We start from the raw sequence: 26,657 nt of genomic DNA, 5'->3' as shown, positions 1-26,657 counted from the left end.
CCTGACCTATTCTGAGCCATGTGCAAGCATCCTCTCCCTTGTTTGGTACCTGACCTATTCTGAGCCATGTGCAAGCATCCTCTCCCTTGTTTGGTTGTGATGCCATATATTTGCCCGTTGTGGTGGTATAAGCCTTTCAACCCAGCACTTGGGCGGCAGAGGCAAGGGAATGTGATGCCAGCCTGGGCTACATAATGAGATCTTGCCCCAAAGCATTGTCACCATGAGCGATACCTAACTCCTAGTTTTCAAATTATTAAAAAGTCACAGGTACACTGTTGCCACAGATTGAGTGTTCACTGTCATGGGAGTTTCTCCCACATAGCTCTGAAGTAGGAGGGAAGAAAACAAGGGAATGAGATTCAGGGCTGGGGGAATGGAAGACAAAAGAGAGAGCCTGGCTGTGACATGGTAACAGGGTTCTAGTAAAACAGCACTTAGCAGCAGTACAGAGAAGCAGGGACTAGGGGGAAGTCTTACAGGAATGAGGCACCTGGCAGGTCCCCTCACCTATGTGAACCTCGGTTTCAGCCGCTCTAGATCAAAAGTTCATGAGATCAATTGAGTTCTAAAGATAACCCTGTTCAGATATCATAATTACCATATCTTCTTCGAAAACATCAGTTATCAGCCTAGAGATGATACGTAATAGACATCTGTAAACTACATAATGCCCACTAGGTAAATTTTCATTTTAGGAAATGAAAATGAACAATTGGGGCCTTTTGTGGGTTGTTTGCTTTGTTTTGTTTTTGAAAAGAGGCTCTTGGGTAGCCAGGCTGTCCTGGAAGTCACTAAGCAACTGAGGGTGGTCTTCATCAACCACTTCCTCAGTGTAATATCTAGGAAACCTGCACAAATTATAAAGAACATCTCTCTCTCTCTCTCTCTCTCTCTTTCTCTCTCTCTCTCTCTCCCTCTCCCTCTCCCTCTCCCTCTCCCTCTCTCTTGCCCCCTCCTCAGAGGAAAAAAGATTAAGAACATTTTTCATTAGACCCTATGTTATTAACTATACATAGAAATGAGCTATAAACTCTTTCAAGTTGTTTAAAAGATATAGAATTGAAAGGCCAAGCCCTCAGAAATATCAATAATAAGAATTGAAAAGAGAAAGGGATGCGGCAAGAGGGCTCGAATGGAAGTCAAAACTTCGGACGTCTGCACAATCTACATTTATAATTGGGTGCTTATGGCTCATATAGTTTTCGTTGAATAGCTGTCATGAGGCTTATTTGAAACTCAAGAGTCAGCCTAATAGGCTGGCAAACTGACTTGCACAGTAAAACAGCATTGGTGAGTGCAATGTTTTTATTTGTACATAACAGGATTTACATACATCCATTAACAACACACACACACACACACACACACACACACAACTTCAGGTGTGTTACCCAAATTTTTAGTTACAAAGGACACTAACAGTTGTCTGTCTGTACCAACTTCACTTCTGGTTTTGTTTTGAGTTGTTCTCTCTTTTCTTTTCTTTTCTTTTTTATTTTATTTTTTTTTAACACAAATCATTGCTTTTAAGCATTGATGTTAAAAACAGAAAAACAGTCTAATACACAGTGGCTATAAATGCCAAATCAATTTTCAGCAGATAATAAAGTCCATGTTTTACAATCAGCAATGCACTTTTTACTACCCAAAAATGTAAGCTAATAATATATAGCTCTCCTAAATGGAAAATGCAGATATGCTGTTAAAAAATGGGCCAACTGTGAGAGGATGGATCATTCCTGCAGGGACCTTCTCAAAGCTATGTGTAAGTGTTTTGAAAATATCACATGATGTGGCCATGTGTTAAAAATTACAGCCAGTTAAGTTCTCTGCTAGGAAAAATATGTGGGCAATTTATGAAATGCACTCCAGGATGGAGATGTCTTAAGTAAAACCAGATTTTCAAAACAAACCTTTTTTTCCCCCTTTTGGAAACTTGAACTTAAAAAAAAAAAAAAAAAAAAAAGAGTTGCAGGCACATCTGGCGAGCAGGACCATTGCGAAGGGTGGTCTGACCTAACGCCAGCATCTTCTGAAAGAACAACACTACTCCTGGGCTCCAGGGACCCTGCTCACTCGCTGTCCTTGCAAGGACACAGCCCTGAGCCCATTCTGTAGTCAACACATGTTATTTGATAACAATACACAAAGACTGATAAAAATACAAATGTTTCAGAAAACATTAGGGTCACTTTCTCCTGAAACAATATAAGGCCAAGGTCTCCCAGACTTCTATAAAAAAGCATTTCCTTCTCTTAAACACAAAGATGTGCTTGTCAGAGAAAAAAAAAAGAAAGAAAGAAAGAAAGAAAGAAAGAAAGAAAGAAAGAAAGAAAGAAAGAAAGAAAGAAAATGACAGGCAGTGAAGTCATATTTCCTTCTGAGTGAGTTAGATAACTTTAAAATAGTTTATTTTTCTAAAGTATGCTCAACCTCCTCCAAGTTTTTGTAGCTCATTTTGTAACAGTATGTTGTCAACAACTAACAAAAGGAGGGGTGTTATTTTCCCAAAACAGTTCTACAAAACCCTAAATTAAAACTTCTTTTTCACCTACCCACTCCCAGGATGCCATGCGTCTGGATAAGTTCAGCATCTGCACATCTGTGTCTAGTGATGCTAAAGTTTATAAAAGAGGTCTTAGATCTGAGAATTATTACATCAAGTCTGAGACAAGGAACCACTTCTGACACTTGAACTACAAATAAATAAATTGGAAAGTTGATATGTAAATGTGTAGGCAATAAAAAGAGGAACAGTGACACCAGGTTATACAAACACATTTTTCCTTTTAAACTTCTACCTAGACTGCTTTATTAAAATTGCAAAGCTACCCCCCCCCACGATGGCTAAAAAGAAAGTCCATTAATATAAATATACATGAATGGACAAAAATATGCTAAAACATATTAAGAGGTAGTCCATCTGATAATAGATTTAAAAAAAAATACAGATGGGTGTCAAAAAATAGCCAAGTATCAGATCTGTTCAAGTATGGTCATCCTGGAACATGCTCACAGTCACAGCTGCTGCTAGTCTCTGCATCCAAGTACAAGATTGTCTAACACAGTGGGAGAAAGAGGGAGGGAGGGAGGGAAGGAGGGGGTCGAGAGAATGTGTGNGAGAGAGAGAGAGAGAGAGAGAGAGAGAGAGAGAGAGAGAGAGAGAACTAGGGGAGGGGAGAGGGAGAAGGAAAGGAAGAGACATAGGGAGAGAGACAGAGAGAGAGACAATCAGAAAAACAGAGACAGACAGACAGACACACAGAGAGCTCAAACTTCAGAAGACCACTACAGAACCAGTCAGGTATTAACAACTTAACACTAAAGCCAACTTCCAATGGCAAAGCCTTACGTACAATTCAGTGCTTTGGAGCTTTCTTTAAAAGTCATGTGAGGAATCAGAAGAGGTCCTAACTAGTACCCCTCCCCCTTTGTCACTGACAAGCAGATTTGGTTCTATTTTACCAAAATATCACAGACTCTGGTGGGTGCTGCCAGACCATGTAATACTCATCTATTAAGAGCATAAAAACAAAGAACCTATGAATTGTTATAAAAATTTCCATGAAACTGTGCTCCAATGGTCTTGTAAAATAAAAAAACAAATAAAACACAAGCGCTTCTTCACCAGTTCTATATTATATAATAAGGGTACATTTCTTCCTCAGTTACATATTGCATATAAATCAAGCTGAGAGCTTAAAGAGTTAAAATGACCTTTCTAAGACCTCAGTTATTATCTTTTTTGGTAATTGAATTTCCCCATATTTCAGCTTCTATGCATTCCTAGTCCCCTGAACAACAACAACAACAGAAGTGCAATCCTGGACAAACTTGTCCTTTCTGCACACATATCAATAACAAGGAGAGCAGACTCCAAGACGCATCCTAAAGGGAAAACATTCTTCAAACAACTGGCGATACCTACACACAACTGTGGTTTCAGAAAGCTGGCAGATAATGTTTCAAAACACCATCTGGGAGGTGTGCAAACTCTGACCAAGCACGGCCTCTTCTGCCTGCCCTACCCAAATAATCTGCATGCACCAGCCAGCTGGAGGATCTCTGTGTGCCCTGCCTTTATCTGCTCTGCATTCGGCACAGGACAATTTAGAGAGTTCTTGAGAGCAGTAGAGACAAGCCCTTCTCCTGCAGCAGGCTTCACAAACACAGTTTTCCCTGGCAGCAATCACAGAAACACTCCAGTTTCCAAAGATAATATTTTTCTGGAGAATTGTCATACACTAAATTTCCAGGGACACAGGAATGTCACTAATTCAGCATACTTCTTCTAAATGACCCGATTTCAATTACTTACATGATAACATCTAAGGACTATGATTTACAGCGAGAAATTCCTTCTAGTGCCAAAGCTGCCTTCATTTTCTTTGACATAAACAGCTCTTCAAAGACGTTCTCCAAGAATTCTACCATAATCTAAAAACTCTCTCCACGGGCAAATAACCAGCAAGGAAGTACAGATGATAGTCCAGAGACCCAGAACAGAAAACACTTCTCAGTGGAGCTAATCCCCTGTGTAAACTGCTCAGGCAAACATCCACGGCTTCCTTCCCCTCAGTTTCAAAGGAGCATCTCCCCATATCCTACACCCCTAAATCCAGCTTTCTTTGTGTCACCTCCCAATCACACCTCTATCACCCCACAGCTTCTCCCTGCCCTCATCCAGTACAGCAGTCGTGGTGCAGTCGGCATTTTCCACGCGTTACAGAAAGTAAAGCTTCCTTCCTTGCAAGAAAAGAGGACTCACTCACCAGGCATCCCGGAATCCAGCGTGTAACACACTGAAAGCAACTCTGTGTTAAGAGGGAGCGCGATGCGGGCTCATGCCTCCTGTTCTGGAATGTGCGGGGCGGTGGAGAGGAGGGCCATCAGAGGGGCTGGGGCGGCATGGCTCGAGGCAGGGTGCTGGGCGCGTGCGCCTGCCAGGCAGAGACAGATGGAGAGCTGACACTCCGGATTGCACTTGGAGCAGAAATGTGCAGGATGACAGGAACACATGTGGCCTTGAACCCAGCCCTGTCTCTTCAGGCAGAACAATGACAGGGACGTGTGTACAAAGTACCACAACTCCTGTCTCCCTTTCTCCACTCTCCTCCTGCCCCAGTTCCAGAGCACCAAAAAGCAGAAAGTGAAATGCAGAAAGATAAGCTAAATGCTGAATAATTCATTCACTATCACCACCCCTTCCCAGCTCCAAGTTAACCCTTATTTTGCCAAAAGATGGCAATGTTGACCTGACCCCAACTCACACTGAAAGCTGCCCTTCATCTTCTAATTTTAACAGGCATTACTGGGAAGTTTGGTTTAAAACAAACAAGGGCACAGACCACAAAGCTTTTTTTATTGATCTGGAAACCCCAAACAACCTAAAAACATCTTGTAAGACTGTGCTGTGCCAGTTTATCGCCCAGCACAAAGTATGAGCAGAACACTTCCAGCAGCTTCCCAGTAGCATGTGTAAAACAGAACACTTTTTTTTGAGGCAGAATCTAACCGTTTTTAGTTCACTACAGTGCTTCGAATCCACTGGGCTCCCAGGTTGATTTGCTCCAAACACTTTCAGCTTACTTTCCTCTACTTTACATAGAGATCCACAGGAGACAAAAACAAACTCTTCATTGTAAAGCCTTTTCAAAAGCTAAACAATCATGCCATTTTGGGAAAAGGGGGGGGGGTGCAAGGGGTGGGGGTGGGGGGGAAGACACCCTTAAATGTTTCTCCTGACTGTGAATAACACATACCCAGCCTGGTTCAATGGACTCTTCCCTATTAAGCTTTAATGGACACCATGATATATAAAACTGGGAGCCTTTGTTACAGTGCTTTATCTAAAGCTGGCTATTTCCTTCCCAGCAGTGTGTCTTTAGTCCTTTGTAAAACATCCTTGCCTCATAGGAGAAACACAAGCCTGCCTGCCTGCCTGCCTGCCTGCCTGCCTTGCCCGCCTGTTTCTAAACACACAAAGATGCCAGGCAGAAGGAAAACATTATTCTCTTCTAAAACTCTTCTTCACAATTTAACACTTGGGAACTCTTCTCTGGGTCTGTGTTTGATTGTTTGTTTTAACAACAGGGCTCACATGGTGGTCAAGCCCTTGGGCTCTACCTTTCCAGTGTACAGCCAATCCACTAGACACACACAATTCTACTAAACAATTCTACTCAGGACTGACCAGCCAGCCAGCTCAGTGACCATGAAGAGGGACCGGCCCCTTTAACTCTTGCTATTCTGACAGTGATCCATGTGTCCTTTGCTTATTCGACATTTTCCATAAGCTTTCATCAGATTGATTTTTCTCCCCTCCTTGCTGTCTTCAAGAACTACTAACAGACCCCATCTGAAAACAGGCAGTGATTTTGACCTCTACCCACTGTCTTCCGGTCTGTCCCTTTGCCTGAGAGTGCTTCAAAGCACATGCACACAACACACACCTTGCACAAACGAAAAATATTTCATCTTTGATAAACAGCATCGATCAGTAAGAACTTCTACAGCCCCTGAATGCTGTACCTGAGAAGGGCTGCTTCAGCCAGTGAACCCCTCAAAAATCCATCACTGTCAGAGACAACTTGTAAAAAGACGACAATTCATAGTGATTACTCTGTTCTGTCAGGAATAGTATACTACACTCTATTTATGAGGGCAATCTTTTTGTTCATCTTAGTTAGATGTCACTTGTAATGAGGTTCTGTGTAATGGATTTCAGTTCTGTTAAGCAGCAAGCTCAAACATTCTTGTGACAGAAATTGTTATAGCATGCATGAGTGTGATCACCAATTAAGTGCTGGCATAAGGGCCTTTATGGAATCCAGAGTCCTAAATCTGAAGATTTCCATTTTTTAAAGGAGTAGTTTTGAAAAGCCATTCAATGCTACATACCACTTTTTTTTTTCTTTAATACTATACCTATGGAAGAAAGAAAACATTTTCACAGTGGGACACCCAACCTTTCATCAATATGCACGGTGAATCACTTCTAAAATAGAAAGTCATATGACAAAATGCAATACACTTCAAGAAAACTGGATGATATCTGGTTTCAAAACTGGGTCTTAATATCGGTACACTCCAAGGCCTGAAACTACGGCTCAGAAAATTGAACTTCCATATGCTGTGTGATTATGTATCTTTTCTATGTGTAAAAAGGCTTTTTAAGCTGTTATCTGACTACAGTAATTGCCACTTTAAATTGATCCACGTCAACAAAACCTGGATCCCCGGAGATTCTCACCTTCAAGTCTGATTGCAAAAAGGGCCTGGCTGAGCATGCATCTGAGGCTGGTTCAGCGTTTTCTCAAGGAGTCTGTCCCTTGCTTTCACCTAGAGACAGGCAAAGCTGCAGCCCCATTTGGCATCTCTCCCTGAACTGGGAAACCTGGACATGTATAGATACAGTTACTTAGGCAGAAATAACTTTCCCTCTAATAAAATGAGTACAAAGAGCCAAGATCTCTAACATCCAAACTGTATAATAAAAATAGACAATCAATAGCATGATTAATGCAGTTACATAGGCAAACAACGAGAAACGCAGTGTGTACTAGGAAAGTTTGCTCCAGTACAGAGCCCTGCCCTGTGTCCCCATCAATACAGACTTTATAAAATTAAAATACATTCAGAACAACCCAGAACACCTTAATGACCCCTGAAGTGCTTTATCCGAAAAGGTGCAGCAATAGCTGACTTTTAACTTAGTGGAAAGTCTACTTTTTAAAGGGCAGTTTTAGAAAGACATTTGTCTAAATCATTACTTTGCAAATCAGCGAATTTAGCCAATAATGAAATGTTGGACGCATTAAAAAAAAAATCAGTAGGTTTGAGGCGATAACTCTGGGTTCTTCTTCATCAAAGCACAGCAGTACTGTGCCAATTCCACAGCAGAACAGCACCACAGTGCACACATCTTTCCTTTGTTCATCTCTGACTCAGCCACAGAGACCAGCCATCCAGTGACATTATCTGCAGCAAATGAGAGATCTCCACCCTGGTGAAGAGAGAGTTTGAGCAAAAGCTTTTCCAGGGTTTCGTCCCCATCCCTCTCTGCCTCTTGCTGGCTGTCCTGTGATAGTCTGCAACCTCTTGCTGGCTGTCCTGTGATAGTCTGCAAGGGCTGCACGCCGTGGGGATTAAGTGAGTTCATTCAAAGGATCTGGAACCTCATTGATCCTGATTGAAAGCAATACACCCAACCAAATACTCTCCTACCCCATCTGTTCTGGCCTGCCACCAGCTATTCAATACAGGAGAATTAATAGTTTCAGATATTCTAACCGACCCAATAAAGACACTCATTTAAGCTGGGCTGCATTAACAAAATGAGAAAAACAAGGGGAAAATGGGTTCAGACTGACGTTTTACTTCTAGTTGGCTTTAACAGCGCTGAATAAGGTGGATTCTGACTTTTTATGCGCAAGACTTGATAAACTGAATGAGAAGGCACTCAGTGATCAGCCAACGAGCATTGATGAATGGTCATTAAGACCCCCCTGCTCTAAAGGGAGACCCTTCCACAAAGTGGCACACCAGCTTGAAAGGGTGGGTTCACAAATGTCCAGATTTCTCCGCTTGCTTGTTCCACTTTCCATTTCAGACCACTGGCCACCAAATGAGGCTGACATATTGGAAAATAATGTTTTATGGGCGAGTGGTAAAAAATAAAATGGAGGCATTAGCTCTGCTTTCAAATTCAAATCTCCTAGTTTTGTCAGACCCCAAAGGTTTTGATTTTCCACCCAGCTGGAAGCTATTAGTGTTTTCTAAAGGCATCCCACTGACAGGGCAAACCTACCTAATGTGTGAGCTGTTGGGCTGAGGGCGATGGACCTCTCTGGATGAGTTCCTAACTTCTCATCACTTTGACAGTCGATTAAATAGATACAACACCCAGTAAAAATGTACATTAATTTGCTTCTGCCACTGAAAGACATTTGAAACTGTATTAAATAAAGGCCGTAATAGATTGTCTCCTGACAAAGATAAATCCAATTATACTTTGTCGGCAGGAAAAACAAACAGCGTATGGTTTAGGCTCCAAGGTAAGACAGTGCCAACCACAAAGAAGTGAGTGTGGTAGTAAATAGGTTATAAGGCTCACTGAGAGGTCCACCGTGCTGAGAGGTCAGCCGCCATCTCTTCTATAAATGCCTGCTGTAAAGCGCTGGACACAGTCCGACAATTTCTGCTACCTTGTTTGGGGAAAATGATTGGCAAGCACCTGCACCTCCTCAACTGTCTGCTGACGCACAGAAGAGACCCCAAGAACTTTGCTCAAGTGACAAAGGAAGAGTGTTTTGTCTGTCACCCTAAGAATCTGAAGGGTGTGTAAACATCAGGGGGTCAAAGACTCCTTGGGGTTGTCCTAGAAGGCCTAAGTGCTAAGCACTAAGATATAAGGGATTAAAAGGAAACATGCTGGAGAGAAGAAGGTTGACTTAATAGGTGATTAGACAGACATTACAGAGGCAGAAAGGCTGTTTTGCTTGGATCACTTGCAACTAGATGGACAAGCCCCCTCCATCCTGTGGAGACCATGCTCTGTGGTCCTTGGAGAAATCCTACTCTATTGGGCCAGGGGAAGGCAGGGAGCTAGATGGTTATAATACAGTTCTACAATTCATCTTTGTCTTATGACAAACTCAGTTTGACTTTTTCTTTTTTATCTCTATTAGCTTATGTGGGTTAATACTGGGCTCTAAAACTAGTGTGAAACTTCCAGCCTCAAAAAATGTCTTCTTAATAAGCCAATCTCTGTGCCATTTTCCTCCATATATATACACATACATACATACATACATACATATATATGCACTGACAATCATTTTGGCAGTTTTTGAAGCAATGTAGCAATGTATTTTATTTTGAATTCTGGTCAACATATATTATCCAGTGGGTAGGGTGATGCCTATGTTTAAATAACAATACTCAGGAGACAGAGTCATGTGAATCGCTGGATTTTTGAAACCAGCCTGGTCTACTTAGCAAGTTTCAGGCCAGTCAGAACTACACAGTAAGACTTTATGAATGAGAGACAAGAGAGAGAGAGAGAGAGAGAGAGAGAGAGAGAGAGAGAAACAGAGACAGACAGAGAGACAGAGAGGGAGACGGAGAGAGAGAGAGAAAAACAGAAGGAAAGAGAAAGAGAAAAAGAGAAGAAAACCTCAAATATATGCACACTCCGCATATGAAAGCAAATATGTCTGTTATTATGTACATAGTGTGTAGGTTTACTAGTATTTATGCAAAATGAAATCTCAAAAATATCACTTGCTAACAGTAAACTGTTGTAGAACCTGTATCTGTAATTATTATTTGTTTATAATAGTGGCCATGATCTTATAATAGCACAGTATATTTATTATTGTATATCTTTTGGTAATTGACAACCTTTGACTCTCAGACCTAACATTTAAGAAATTCTAAAATCTGAAAACTGTTTTTAACACTCACATTGGTTGGACATTATTTTATGTAAATGAGACTTAAATGTACTAATGTTCTTAAAAGTAGATTTCTCTGCAGGAAAAAATGGTCTAAATTCTTTCTTTCTTTTCAGCTTTTAAATAAAACAACACTTGGGTTCTAAGCCCTAGTGAGGAATCCTAGCTTTATAGACTCTTTTAGCATAAAATATCATCTTCCAATTTAAACAAATAAAAAAAGAGAGAGATCTGTAAAAGACCCACCTGCACACCAATCTGCAAAGAAGTTACCATTTCCATCTCATTTTCTAACCACAAAACCCATTGGGTTAAAAGAGAAGGTACCTAGCAGCTCAGCCCTATCCTGTGACACAGCCTGTAACACTATATGGAAAACCTTTGTCTCGATGTCATCACCCTCCCATCTTGACTAATGGCTAGTTAGTTTTGTTAAAATGCAAGGGTGATGGCGTATGCTCCAGTGAACTTCCCCTCCTCTCAGCACCAGAGACAAAAACCTGCAGCTCTGCTGTGTGCAGGCAGCCATCTGGACAGCTTTCCCTCAAAGCCCAGCCCACACCACACTGCAGGCAAAATCAGAGGGCTCCAGAGCTCTGTGGGGCTATTCATGACATACCAATTTCACATTTTCTGCTTGTAGGCTTGCAACAATAAATGCTAATGAGGACCATGAATGACAGTGTTAAAGACAATAAAAAGGTCTCCAAATCCCTTGCATATGGAGACACTGTTTTCAAAACTTCACCTTCTGTTACAGCGATGTAAGAATCTAAGGGATTAAAAAAATAATAATAACCTAAGGAAAGCAGTAAGCTGATCAAAGCACAACTGAATCCTTAAGATTGCCAGAGAAAGCAGTCTGTACAAGGCCAGCAAACAACAGATATTACCAACCCATGAATGCATAAGGCACCGCTAGTCTCTACCTTTGTGTCTTGGACATGAAGCTCAATGAGAAAAAAACCTTCTTGCTAAACACTGACACACCACCACTTTTGAGCCTGAAAAGCAGTTCTGCAAAAATGATTATAATCAGCCCGATGCCTGTCATCATTCTTTGACTTAATAGTAAACATTCAACGTATTTTTAAATAAACGAAAATGCAAACTGGTTCTCTTCTGATAACATCTATCCTTAAAACCAATCCAATAGTAGAGGCTTAGAGGAGTGGAACAAGTTCAAATCCAGGCTAATTTACAGAGCAAGACCGGAACCAGCTGGGGCTTCAGAATAAGTAATACTAAGTGTACAACTGGTAACGAAGCTGCGATGGCTCTGTGCAGGGGGATTTTATGTGAGGGTTACTTTCGGAATATTCCAAATTTCCTAAAACGAACATACATATGTTTGAACCACATGGATTCTATATAATATACATTTCTTTCAATGCAATGAAATTATAGAACAAAAACCATAAACATGGGAATATTTTAAACACCAACAAGACTCTTGCTATGCTCAGAGGAACTGTGTAGTGGTTAATTCTTTTCATTAACACAGACTTAAACACTTTCAGCAAAATCCACCAGGTGGAGCAAGGACACAGCAATACGAGAGCCCACATTTTTTTTTTTTCTGGTCATATTTTTTTTCCTCAGCACTTTTAAATCTCTAACAAACTCCCATCACCTTTTCTCCATATTGCAAATTCTTCAAATATACATACACTAATTTGTTACATTTGTATGTAGATTCAAACTTTAAAAGAAAAACCCACTTTTAGCTAGGATGAGTTTTATTACCAAATTCCATCCCAAAATGTGCTTTATCTGTCCAGAGTTCCCAGTATAGCATATCTGCTACAGCACCAAGATAAATGTTTAAATTAATATTTTATGACTCCAGCGGTGTTCGTGCCCATCCCCCCCCACCACAAGATAAGCATTTAATATAATTCAATTCTGTATATTGGAATATAGAAAATACAGTAGGCTTCAAATCTTTGAACCTCAGCTCAGTTCACTTAGCAAATTCAGCACTTCAACTTACTAAGATTATTAATTTATACCTCATTAACGTTTTCAGAAAGTTTGTCAAGACTGCCTTTTATGTGAAAAGGTCCCTTTTCCACTGCTGTGGGTACACTGACAACAGAACTAGATCACTGACCCAGCTGCTCTTGGTCAGAGCAACCCTTACCCATCCTCTCCTCCGCCACATCACCTTTTCCTGTCCGTTTCAGTCCAGATTAACAGAGCAAGCTCACCTGAAAACCACAACAAGCCATTTGTCTTTCAGTCTTTCTCAGTCCTCACTTGCTGAACTCAGTGCCCTGCTGATAGTAGCACTGGGCTGCTCTCACCTGCATTCGGAAAAACTATGACGGGGTGGGGTTGGGGGATCGAGTGACAAAACCTAGCAAAACTTGGGGAGCTCAGGAGGCAGGGTGGGGCTTTAGTGAAGAGTCTGTTTGTAGAGAGTGAGTTATGAACACTGACAGTGGCTAAAAATATATTTTTATACTACTTTTTCCATGTGCATATTGATGGTGAAGAAAAACTCTGAAGGAAAGGCAGGAGGATGCTACATAAATAGACAGGAGCAAGCCTGCAGAGAGGGAGCACCAGGCACAGGTGCTTAATGCCTGTGAGCAACAGACCACCAGGCCAGGTCAGTTGCCAGGTACACCAGGCTAGACCAGCTATTTAAATGATGATATACTTGCCCATGGCGCAGTATACAAATATTCAAACACATATTATTTCCATAAATATTATATGAATACAAAGTTGTTTTTCTAATAATTCCCATGAAACTTCTCTACAAAGTCCAACATGTTTATCACTTTGGGAAAAGCAGTGTAGAGAACTCATTGCCAGGAGTGGAGTTATGTTTGTGAATTCACCAAAAGAACACTTGGGAGAGGATGCACCTAGTCCTACAGAAATTTGATGTGCTAGGGTGGGTGATACCCAAGGGGGGTACTTCCGCTTCTCAGAGGGAAAGTGGAAGGGGTAAAGGAAGAACTGAGGGAAGGGGGATGGGAGGAGAGCGGGATGGGCATTGAGATGTAAAGTGAATAAATAAATGAAAATGCAAAATATATGGGGGAAAAAAAAACACTCTTTTTACATGCCCACAACTCTTATTTATACTTTATGTAGGCAAACACGTGCCAGTAAAGGACAAATGTCCTTCAGACTTTAAGACAGAAGCCTACGGAAGTAGTTGGACAAACCAAATTACTAGACATGCAGTCACACTTTCCACTGATGTTTGACGGAAAAACTAGCAGCTTCCCTGCTCCCCACCCACGGGGAGGACACTTCAGTCAGCAGGATAGATAAAGAAGCTGTCAGACTTCCTCTGGGGAAGGTAGCATCTTGTTATAGCCCGGGAGGTCTCCCAAAAGGCTCCCTCGCCAAGCAAGTCTTAGAATACTTTCCCTATGCAACGCCCCCAAAGCTAGACATATTGCTAACCAATATTATTTCTCACCACCTCCTGCTTCATCAAAGGGTGTGTGCCCCTTCCTGCTGCAAATGTTAACACTATATTCAAATTCCAAGGAAAAAAGAGGAAGACCCCCATCTCGAAAATCCTGTAACTTTTCTTTTAAAAACAGGATATTCTGTTTTCATGTATGAATAAATAAACCATCTCAGAACTGTTAGTTGCACACTAAATTATTATGAGTGAGTCTGACACACAGGATGTGATCACACAGTGCTGGAAAATGAGTTCTCAGGAAAGTAAGGCCGCTCTTCCATTAGCTAATGTGTTGGAGGGACAGGGATTGTCTCATAGCAAGGCCAGAGGTACAAAATGAAAGAGCCACATGTTTAAATTCTTTGAAGAAAGAGGAAAGCCAAATCTATCTGTCAATACAGACCAGAAGGAATGAACAGGAGTCTAGGCACTGGCAGAGATCTCAGCTTCACAGCCAAACCCTCTTGCACACAATGCCTCCTGAAAGAGAGGAACCCAGGCGTGAACCAGCCAGACCCATGGGACTGGCCCTGAAGGATGTCAGAGGGCCAGGAGGCTGCAGGAGATCCTGGGGTTTCACACACTCCCAGGCTGACTGTTTTGCTCTTCAGGTAATTAAACAAGGAAGCTGGGCTGCCGGGTAGAAGCCTGACCCTGAAGTCTTGGCTCCATGGTTCTGCATATCAACTTCCGTAAGAACTGCCTGGAGCATCAATAGAACAGTCTCCTTTCACTCTCTGGCATTTATTTCCTTTCTCTGTCTCTTCCAAGATCTAACCCAGAAACAATTCCTGCTGCCTACAAAAACAGCCACGCATGGAGCATGGATCTGAATTTATCACACAACAGCAAAAAAAAAAAAAAAAAAAAAAAAAAAAAAAAAGGCTCTTTGCCACTCCCAGGAATTAACCCTGCACATTTTAAAAAGCAATTACCCAAATCACAGGAATTTATGAGAGCATTATATATAACAAACTCAGGTCATATACAGCAGTGTCTTAATCAAAATGGGTTAAAGAAAAAGCATTACTTTTAATGTGTGCTTGATTAAAGGGTAAGTTTTCCCACTGAGTAAATACTCCTAAAAATGGTTTCGGATAGTCTAGTTCACAAATTAAGTATTTGTTGTAATTCCTACAATTGTTTCAAGTAACTGTCATTAATACAAGGAATCACCTATAGTCTGTTTGATTTCACCAAGAATCTTATCTAAAGAAATTTTTTATGTATAATATCAACACCGTGTATCATAAAGGTGAAAAGAATATCTCCTAAGAGATAAGCAAGTCACACTGTATGTTTTTGCATATCAAGCAATGATTAAGCACCACCCACCCTCGATAAAGTCTCCCTTCCTTTCAAAATCCACAGAGCAAAATATTGGCTGTAAGAGACAGAGACCAAAAGAAGGAAGAACACAATAGCATGCCTGCTTGTCTGTGTTCAACACAAAGAACATTAAATGAAAACAACTGGCACGCTGCCAAATTCCTATAGAGGCAAAGAGATTCAAATAAATTGATTTCACGCATCACACTGACCTGGGATCAGTGTGCAATGCTACAATAAGCTCGAAGCTCCATGTGGGGCAAAGCCCATGAATGCTACTATACCCCTAGATATCAGACCAAAGAAATGCTAAAATAAATACAGGCTCTATTCGCAAAATCAATTTTACCTAAGAATGAACCTTCCTATTTAGGTATTAATGCTCAAAGATGGATAGGGCATTGTTGATAAGAAAAATCTCAAAAGGTATTCTCTTTTTTAATACAAATATGGCTACTGGATCCTATGCAATATATGCAACTCGGTGCTACCTAAATATCCTATCCCAAATGCAGGAATATTAAACACACAAAACTCTGCACTTGAGTTTCCTGTCTCTTTCCTTTCACAGTCCTGAAAGCCAAGAGATTTTTATTTTTAATATAGCGAATACTATAATAAACCCATCTCAGAATTGTCCTTAATAGCCTGTAAGAGCAAGTTTCTCAGGCGAGATACCACTCCCAGCGGCTCCCAACCCATCTAACACTCACAAGGACACCTATTAAGAAAGAACAGCTCCAAATGCATTCCAGAGGAGCAGGCGCATCCTGGGGCTGGTTCAGGACTCCTGAGCTGGGTCGAGGGGTGGGGCCCAGTGTGAGTTTAGGATGCCTATGGCTCTGAGGTTCAGTCCAAGCACCAAAACAAAATATGATGACAACCAAACCAGCAGAGGAGACACACAGCAGCCAGCATTCTAGTGTCACTAGTTTCCAAGCTGGCAGCGCGCCTTGGGTTCTGTTTCCCTGCCTCAAAGTCCCCACACAAACCAGACTCTGGCGCCTCCTCGGGCTGTTCTCACTCACAGCGCCAGCTTTTCAGCTGGTAATTCTTTGCTTTGTCTGCTTCCAAATTACAACTCCAGGAACCCAATGGATTCCAGGTGCTTGCAAATGCAGAGTGTGTGTGTGGTTTTTGTTCTTCTTGGCTTCTTGGATGAACTCAATTCTCAAGCTCATATTTCTATACAGCCATTACTATCACAAAGAGGGAGAAATAACTAGGAATACATTTTTTCTAGCACAACAGAAAAAACAAAGGAAACCTGAAAGTTTAAAAGCAGGCTGTCGTAAACATGCCTGTTAATGGTCATAACTTTTAAGTTGCACAAACACATAGAGGAAAAGAAAGCTAGAAAGGGGAAAGAAATTCTGCATGGAATCTGTGATTTTTGATGCTGGGGACTCAGGATTTGCATATTATAACAAACAGACATACTATGGTGCATGAAGAAGCATGTCCTTACATTGGTTTTCCTCTCCAGAATGCTTTTCCACTCTGACATGATTCAGTGCAGGCAGGCTACAGATCTATTCCGTGTGACCGACAGAGAATGCAATTGATGGGGGATGGGGTGAGGAAAGATGATAATTTTATGTATCTACAGTATGTGCTCAAGTTTTTAAATCCAATATCTTTTTCAATATTTAAGTGCCACTTTAGATATTTTTGCCATATAATGTGAACCCCTATAGAGATAACAAGGCAAAATGCTGAGTTCTGTTCTGTTCTTAAATAGCTACTTTGTTCAGATGCTGAAACGTAGAAAACAATTCTAAATCACGGACGGTTGTCCTTATTATCTTGTTCCCTTTAAGTTACAGTATCGACCACATTCTTCTTCTCTGTGCAAAACTGTGGAAGTATAACCAACCAAGATTACAATTGTCAAAATTAACGTTTAATAACAGCAGTCCATAAACTAGGAAAGATGAAGGAAGCAAATGTGGGAGAATTATCATCTAGGTAGCACAATTGACTTCCTTGCCTTCCCCTTTTAACTGGCATTGCTCACTACTCACATAGAAAGGCGGAAGTAAATGAAGGGACCAGATGAAAGAAATGTAGATGCAGACACCAAAGTGCAGAACTTCCCCCGGAGGGATGGAAAACTCTAAAGGACACTGTTTCATGTTCTGTGTTCTTAAATACATCCTCATTTGCCACCATCTTCCTGAGAACTTTTAGTCAGTAAAAAAGATCCCTGTGCGGTGCAATCCTGCCACATCCGGAACAGGCAAGAGGAGGGCCAAGTGTTCATAGTCACTCTTGCCTAGATTGCACTATGAGACCCTGTTTCAAAGAAACAACAAACATACTACTATAATAACAATATAAATAATAATAAGCCAGTACGTATTTTGAGGAATTAGGAACTAGATATTGCTGAAACTGTGGGACAGCATCAAGCAGGGATGTTTCCAAAGCAATGGCCACAAAAGCTGCATCCTTTGCTAGTCCACTTCTCGGGAAAGCAGACAGTCACACAAACTCAAATCTCTTCTGAGCCACTAGAGTGCCAACCATGATCACACAACATTTGTGCTAACTACCAACCTTGTCTCAGCACAGCTTTTTCTTATGAGTGGAGCCTCTGACCAAGTCCATTCTCAGCAAAAGCTGGAGCAGAGCTTTCAATAGGTCATTAACACCTCGTCTGTGGTTCAGGACAGATCTTCAGAAGCTTCTAGGCAAGTGGCAGCATGCACTTAGTTTATACTTGGTGTTTTCCTAAAGTTAGACATCACTTTTTTTTTTTTTTAATGTACCAACAGATATGAATTCTGCTCAGAAAGGATGATGGTCAGCTGAAAATTTTTAAAAATCAAATCCATCAAAAGAAATCATAAATTGAAAAGCACTCGTTTGCCTGTTTCGTCAACAAACTGAGAAACCACCACCTTCTCATTACAATAAACCCAGAAATTGTGGTACGGTTTTTTTTTTTTTTTTTTTTTGCTCTGCTACTCCAAGTGTTGCTTGGTTTCTAATAGATGTGTTGTGAAACATGGCAAGAAGCAGAAAAAGTAAAATTGATAGTTGATCATTTGATCTCTCTAGACCCCAAACTATTAAGCAGAATTCGCAAAGGCTGGTTGATCCCCACCCAAACTCACACCCAGAGGCTCCACACACAAGTGGTTAAACCATAAAGACAACTCTATCAACAGGTACAGATAAGAAAAAGTCTTCACAGTAATAATGTATTGGGAGCAAACGATAGATTGATTTTCTAATACATAAAGTAAATGTCAAAATCAAAATGTGCATCTGTTCCTTACCTTGACAATATTCAAAGTTCGCCTTTTTCCGGCAGTCACCTATCACTACACTCAGTGCTCTCCAAGTGTTTCTTTTGACAGATATCATTCTCCAGCAAGCGCTGTGCTAATTTCCTCTGCTGCTCGGACTGGGACCCAGATAAGTTCACCAGCCCACAGATCAATCTTTTCTATTGACAACAACAAAGGGGAAAAAAAAATGCACACATCACAACCAGGCTAAAGCATCCTTCCCATCTATTTACATGATAAACTAGACCAGCTCTGTGTTTAAGAAACAGATACACGCTCTTCCATATTGTAGCAGAACTCCCCACTACCTCAGTCCCTGTAAGAGGTCTTCCGGGACACTCTGAACCTGCCAATCATCTGATTCAAAGATGGACACCTCCACACCAATGTTCTTTTAAGGTGGTTTTCAAAGTATACACCAGTCAATACTTTAGGAGGGCACGTTACTCTTCACCCATTTCCAAATGAAATGAAATATGAATTAGCAAGACATAGTTTCTGTAGAACACTCTTTGGAATTATTATATGTTTTGTTTTTGTAAGTTAAATGTTCTTTCAGAACAAAATATCTACACTCTTTCTCCTTATGCCCAAACTTCAGCATTGTCATTATTAGTTACAATAGTGGACAACCATTGAGGATCATGGAGAATAATTTTAGGTAATTGACTACTTTCAAAATTCTTCATGCTAGATAGATATGGTGTGTGAAACCTGTAATCTAAGCAAACAGGAAACTGAGGCAGGAGAATTGCCAAGAGTTTGCATAATGAATTCCAGGCCAGCCTAAGCCAGAAGAAAAAGTAAAGATTCTGAAATAGAAAAAGCTTAGTTAAGAAAACTGGTGGACAATTCTGCTCAGCCCATAAATCTCTACAGCTTTCTTCTTTAAGATTCAAATTTTCTCATTCTCCCACTAAACTGACAACTTCCAAATGGATTTCTTCATCCATGTTCTGTGCCCACTAATCACCTATCACTTCTAGAATCAGTAGTATGAATCCCCGTAAGATGACAAAACGATTTACTATTTAATTCCTACGATCTATAAGAGCTTAAGAGAAGCACATGCACATAAAAGTAGGAATTCAATAAATCAAAAAAATATATAGCTGCAGAAAAGCAATTTCAAAAAGTATTACCATAGATGAGCCTGTATTTTTAGACTAATTACTTTGTAGGGATTTAAGTTGGTAAATGCACGAATGTAAACAGCTCCTTAAACTGTGGGTTGCAACCCCATGTGGGGCCACTTAATTGAATATGGGGGTCATGAAAAATAGGCAGCAGTAAAAGGCTTCCAAAAGGACTACAGCCAACAGTTAATTAAAAACGCAAAAAGGCCTGAACCGAGGTGTTTCTGGCAGCATTTGCCCATGTTCTAACACATGGTTTCTCTGCCGCCTTGGTTTGGAGCACCCATGAGCTCTGTGTGCTGTGCAGGCCATCACACAACACCAGTGACCACTGCCTGATATTCCACAGCTCAGATTAAAGGCTGCTGAATATTATGAACTACACTGTCGTTACTGGAGATATGGGGGTTCTCTTATCTTCTAGAAACATCAGACTTCATAGTTTCCAATGTATCAAATTAGTGTACTCTTGGAATGGATGTTTGAGATGATAACTTGAGTTTCATTAAAAAAAAAAAATTAACTGAAATTGGCTTAGAAAAAAGGCAGAATTTTTAATAATGCTGAAATGGACATAAACATAATTTTGCCATTCTGCACTTTGAATTTATGCAAAGGAGAATTCTCAGTACTGAATATCATAAAATCAAAGCATTGATCAATTCTGAAAATATATTGACAATGCACAGTATCAGGCAGAGTTAAGTGTTCAGCCCCAATTAACTTTTTATGTCAGGAAGTTGCATTAGTAACCAAAAATGCTTTCATCTTTGGTAAAAAGAAGAAGTACATAGTAAAGTATTATTTTAAGATAAATTTCTTCATAATTCACTATCAGCATTTGATGTGTCCATCTACTTCATACCTATATATACAGAATCATGTAAAAATGTATTAGGCAGAAGAGGTCATGTGTAGAACAGTTTAAGTAGCTCTGCTCTGATATACTTCTAAGAAGTATTCTGTTAAAGTACCTGTGCCCTTTATATGACACCATATGGCTCTGCTGTGTGTCAATGGTTGACTATTTCTCTATGATAAAATATTAAAAATTAATGAAAGATACATAGATGATAGATAGATAGATAGATAGATAGATGTACAGCTTAGGGAAAATGTGGTACTACACATTCCTTGGATGAGAACTGTCTCAAAGAACATGAAAGACAATCAGTTAAAAACTGAAAACATTTAATTTACTATGAAAACTAATAATTTTATTAAAAATGACAAAGGAAATACTTTAAATAGAAAGTAACAAAGATATGTAGCTATTTATAACATTTTCAGAGTATATAAATACTCAAATACTGCTGGTGCAGAGGACCATATATGAGTGAAATAAGTACAATTATAAATACTAAGTAGGACTACATTGAGAAGATGGATGATATTTCTTTGTAAAACAAGATTTGTTATTTCTCAAGCTTCTATGCCAAGGCAGCAAACAAACAAACAAATAAACAAACAGAAGTTTAATAACACATTGGGCAAAAAAGAAAGTGGACAGACTTTTAGATTTCAGTACTGATGTATGATAACATTTTTGGTTTCAACAACTGTCAACAAAAGACATCATAGAGAAATTGTCACCAAAAGACATCAGCTCATGGTTTCTTGTGTGTCAGCTATAGGCCCCAGCTCACTGTCTCCCCTGAGTGAGGGAAGCCAAGGAAACAAACCCCAGAATTGGTCTATTTCTTACCAGACATACAGAGTTAGGCCAACTTTTAACAAAAATGGTGTCAAGAATTTCAGTTCTGAGGTATGCAAAATTATCACATGAAGAAAGACCTCTAAGAGACAAACTACAAGGTGAGAAGCCGTCATTCAGGACAGACCAGTGTTACACTTCTGAACTTCACTTCTACCATGTACTTTAAGGAAGACTCTGAAGTATATGAGTTAGCAGGGAGACAGTGTTACCAAATATTCCAAATGTACACAATTATAATCTTTAAATATTACCAGAGTATATAAATATACACTCAAACAGCACAGAATGCAAAGCTACAGATACACACCAGCACCCACCCCTTAGCTGTCTGATAGATGATACATACCACCATTAATAGAGTTTTGAAAGAAAGTTAAAAAGGAAAGGAGGAAGCAAGGGAAGGGCAAGGGGAGAGAGAGAGAGACAGACAGACAGACAGACAGACAGAGACAGAGACAGAGACAGAGACACAGAGAATGTTAATCTCTGGACTTGGAGTGTATTTGTGTCTCATATATCTGATATATTAAAAACTCTTCCCATATGAAATGGTAATAAAATGCATTATAACATATATGTTCAGACACGTGTGTACCTATTCTACAGTAAAGTTTCTATCATACCTCAGCAACAGGAAAATTTCAGAATTTCCCTTTATCTTTAATAATCTCTTTGTTTAACCCTCAGCCCTCGGATGCACAAAACCTCTTCCTTCACGGGGAACACCCTGCGAGCAAAGACAGAAAGCTGTGCTCCACTAAGGGTAGAGTGCCTCAAACAATTTGTAGTCCTACAGGAGTGTTATTAAAAACGCTCAACGTGCTGTATTACCATGGAAATTGTGGAAAACATACATTCCCAAACAAATATTACTTTTTCTCAATGGTATGAGGTAATGAAAAGCACATGTTTAAATCTGCCATCCGTGCAGTAGTTCAAGCTGCAGCTAATAGAAAATACAGAGACTGAACCCTGCTATATAAAGGATTCTTGTTACAGAAATATAATGTGAAAACCAGATGCAGACAGAAAACCTTAATCACAGATGGGAATGTAATCACTGGCATACAGAATACGTTTTTGATCAATCTTAACCATATGCTCAATGTATTTATTTTCTAAGGAATGCAATAACTTGAGAGAACCTTCTATTTGAATTCAGTTAACCTCATATTTATAATGCTTTTATCTTACTCCCCCATCCCTTCCCTGTGTACACTGAGCCAAGGTTTTAAAAGGAAGAGCTGCTGGCCTTGGCAAATCATTCTTGTATCAGTTTATCTTTCAAAAATTTAATAGGATGTAAAGACTACACACATCAAAATCAACCTCAGAAGAGATGAAGTGCAGCTGCCCGATACAGTACTGCTCAATCACTGCCAGGAAACCTTTCACTGCCTGAATGCATTCTCGGGAGACTTCTATCAACATCTGAGGAAGTTTTTTCTTTTAGAAAATAATATATGATTCTTCAGAAAAAAACGAGCATTTACATGTACTTGTTTTATCTATCAACCCTGACTGATTAAACTTTAACTTTTCTTGACTGAAACACTTTCTAGGATAAAGAGCCTACATTTACATGAACAAAAACACAGTTGGCTTTTGGGCTATGAAAGGAATCTACTGTGCTTAAGGAAGCAGGGCCTTGTTATGTTCCCGCACTTGGCTGGGCTTGGCTTTCTCCTTTGGAGGTGTGGCCCTCTCCTTTGCTGTGGCCCTCAATCTGAAGAAGATGGAAGAATTTAGTGCTTCAACCAAGACTACTAATGGGATGCTCCTGGACTTGGCTTTTTGTAGCGTCCCAAGCCACAGGTCCTGGGAACTACAGTATACCGGTTCCACAAGCCTCCTTGACATCCTCTCCTCCTCCTTTCTACTAACTACCCACCTCCTGATACACTCACACAAACACACAGCCCTCACTCTTGCCCCATCATTGAAGACCCTATTCCAAACTACAGTTCTCAGCCTTCTCTTCAACCACAGCTACAGAGAACACCTTTTAACAGAGGAATATGTCATTTCTTCTTTACAGCTTGGTCTGCCGCCCCCAAGACTCTGTTCACTTAAGGCACAGACAGATCCTTCTTAACCCTCAGGTCTCCCTCTGGTACCCATCTCCTCTGAAACAGTTTCCAAGCCACAAGTTCTCTCACCTCCCCACCACCCCCCCCCCCCCCCCCCCCCCCCCCCCCCGCCACTGGCATCTTTTTTACATTGTTTTCTAGTTGTCTTCATTATCTGACACTATAGGATACATCCAACAGGTTTCTATATTATGCTTCCCTCTCCTACTCCCAAGTCCCGAGAGGATTCGCACCTGTGTTTCTTGTCACCCTGTCCTCTATATTTCACATTGCATTTGGCACATTAAAAACAATCCAGAATAAAAACAACACCAAACAAGCAAACCCACCCAATGAAGTTTGACAGTGGCCCCATTTATCCCGTCAGATTTTGAGGAATCTTTTCCTGGGCAGCTCTTGACCAGGTGATCTTTCAGTGTTCTCAAGATTTCCATATCATTGCCATCTCTGTCAGATTTGGCTACATCCTTCCTGCTAGGTGCTGTGTAATGCGCCCATACCCATGTAAGCTGTACAGTCATTGGAGGAGCGCTTGCAAACTTAGGCATGACAAGCACGGCTCTGGCAGGCCTTTATCTGCTCTCTCCTTCCTTCTGCCCTGCTAAAAATCATTAGATGGCATTCCTGAAGCTAGCCACCAGGGTCTTTCCCCTTATTTGTCCACTTCCTCATCCTGAGACCAACCACCAAGGTCCAGCTACCAAAGTGTTAAAGTCCAGCAATCAGGAGTCCCCTTTGGCTCACCTAATAACATACTCAATTAGAATTAAATACCTTTATAAACTACTGTTTTCTGATGTCTCATATCTGTCTCCTCTCTAACCTGAGGCAGTCCTTTGTCCCCCAGGGATAAACACCCCTCTTGTCTTTGTCTCTCATTCCCTGTCCTTTGCCTCTCTGGGGCAAATAAATCTACTTTGTGCTGAGAACTTGGTCTTGTCCTGAACTGATACTTTTCCTTACAGCCAGAGTCCAAGATATGAATTACTCAGACCTATAAAGGCCAGCACTGCCACCAATGCAGAACAAAACACCATGACTGATGACTGCAGTTTATGCCCATATAGCCTGTGATGGTGAGTCTTGACTAGATTATGAGAGGTCTAGGGGATGGGTAAAGAAAAATACACTTCCAGGTTTGCCTGAGAGAGCATTACCAGAAACATTTAGTATCTAGGATAACAATTGACGATGTAAGGAGCAGCCTGCCCCTAATAGGTTGGGTGTGCAGATGAAACAAACCCGGAAGAATGAAGCACTGGGACAACAGAGGCTCGCTTTCTCTTGCCTTCTCTGCTTGATATATATTCTCCCCCCATGTGCTCCCATCCCTGGGATTATTTTGCTTCAACACAGGCCTGTAAGACTAGCTGGCCTCCTCCAGACTAAAACCTTTGAAGCAGAGAGCCCAAATAAACCTTTCCTGCTTTAAACTGTTTCTCTTGGCTATTTGTTACAGTCACAGAATATTAACCCAAAGTTAAAGGCAGCCACTCACTGTAGCAAGTTTTAGACACAGAGTTCCTTCAGTTTGTGAGGGAAGAAATTTTTTCCCATTCTCTCTGTGCCTTCAGATTACACTGGTCCAGCACAGCCATTCAAAGAATCAGTGTTACTTTGTGAATGTGGTCAGTTTGCATTGCTTGACACTAAAAAGAGAACAGTTCTAACAGAATGCTTCATCTTATCCTTGCAGCTATCCCCTGACCGCCAGACTTTGCACAGAGTCATGACCAGATGCTAATACCACCTCAGCAATGATTTTGCAGGCATGGGAATTCACCTCACTCCTCCCATGGCCATCATTCAAGCATTGTTTCCTGTCTGCATTGTGTCTGACACTGTGTGGGCACATCTTACTGTCTTCCTTATTAACTGTGTCCCTCTTGTTTTGTTGATTATCCTCGCCCTCACCCTTGGCATTATGCTTAGCATACAGCAGTAATCCAGAATAGAAAGATTCACACATATGAACCAGACTAAGTGGTATCACAGCGGCTCAGTTCTGGGACTCCCACAAATCTTTCCCTACATAGCTACTGGCCATATGACTTTTCTGTGGTCCTCAAATTGACATAACACTCTAGTCTTCATCAGACTTGGCCACCTTCTTCCTACTAGATGCTATGTATAAGAGCCATTTCCCACCTGTACTGTAGATCCACAGGTCATGGTTCTGCTCATTAAGACAAAAGCAAAGGTCTTTTCTTAAAGCAGACCTGCTAAAATTATAATTTTTCTTTATGAAAGCTACTACTGTACTAATGATAGAATTAAGTACTATTCCTAAGCTGCAGCAGTTATCAAGATGCAGGTAAACACTTTGAAATAACAAAGAAAACAATACTGTTAATGAATGTATTGTGATTTATTTTCTCCCTATAATTTCATCTGTGAAAGACTGTCTCTAGAGGATAAAAGAAGAGAGAAACAATTATTTCCAAAGAAATAAATTCTTTAAATAAAGGTACTTGAACCATGCTGGCAACCTTCATATAAAAGAAAAGGAGATTCTGAAACTATCTGCATCTAGAATTGACCTCGCCTCTGTCAAGAGGATTCTACAACCTCCCAGCAGCAAGCATGGTCTTGACACAGGTGCCACTTATTAGCTTATCATTAAAAATACAAAATCACCACCACCACCACTACCACCACCACTGACGCCACCACCACTACATTCCTGTCTCAGAAACTTGCAAAGTTGGGGTATTTTCAAACCCTAAGTAATAACGTTTTCAAAAGCAATGAAAAGCCTTGTTTTCCATTGATGGTGTAATTCTCACCTGCAGCCTGTGTGGCTACCTCTATTTACAGGGCTGTCTCCAGCTAGTGAGATTTAAGGATCTCCAGGAGAGTGGTAATAAGCCCTGGACCAGTGGTGATGCCTTAAAGCAACGAAGTCAGCCCTTGCCCAACACCACACATGCAGGATCATGTGAGGTTGGCCAAGTGAGGTTGTTCTCATCTGGGGGGATGAGGTGGGGGAGTCTGATAGCAGAGAAAAGAGAATTGTCACTCTGTTGGCTTTCTCCTTCAGCATTTATATTCCGTTTAGGGCCTGAGCCAATGATGTTACTGTTTATTCCTAGAGGCCTTCCTTCCTTAATTAATCCTCAGAAAAGAAAGAAGGGAAGGAAGGGAAGGAAGGGAAGGAAGGGGGGAAGGAAGGGAGGGAGAAAGGGAGGGAGGGAGG

General features: G+C 40.7%; 1 protein-coding gene across 4 annotated transcripts in view; it reads right to left on the bottom strand.

Moving 5' to 3' along the window:
* The window catches only part of Runx1t1 (RUNX1 partner transcriptional co-repressor 1), a 148,819-nt gene that overhangs the window by 101,864 nt on the left and 20,298 nt on the right, over positions 1-26,657 (bottom strand). For 2 of the 4 annotated variants that reach the window (XM_021159346.2, XM_029476269.1), the window contains exon 2: positions 18,507-18,676. The exons of the other annotated variants lie outside the window; for them this stretch is intronic. In XM_021159346.2, coding sequence (XP_021015005.1) covers positions 18,507-18,594 — 88 coding nt within the window. In that variant the 5' untranslated portion in view covers positions 18,595-18,676. The remainder of the gene's footprint in view (positions 1-18,506; positions 18,677-26,657) is intronic. 4 annotated transcript variants of the gene reach the window in all.

This window comes from Mus caroli, chromosome 4 (genome assembly GCF_900094665.2).
Source record: "Mus caroli chromosome 4, CAROLI_EIJ_v1.1, whole genome shotgun sequence".
Classification (NCBI taxonomy): domain Eukaryota; kingdom Metazoa; phylum Chordata; class Mammalia; order Rodentia; family Muridae; genus Mus; species Mus caroli.
The sequence above is the reverse complement of the archived record's forward strand: the minus strand, read 5'-3'. Positions and strand labels throughout refer to the sequence as shown.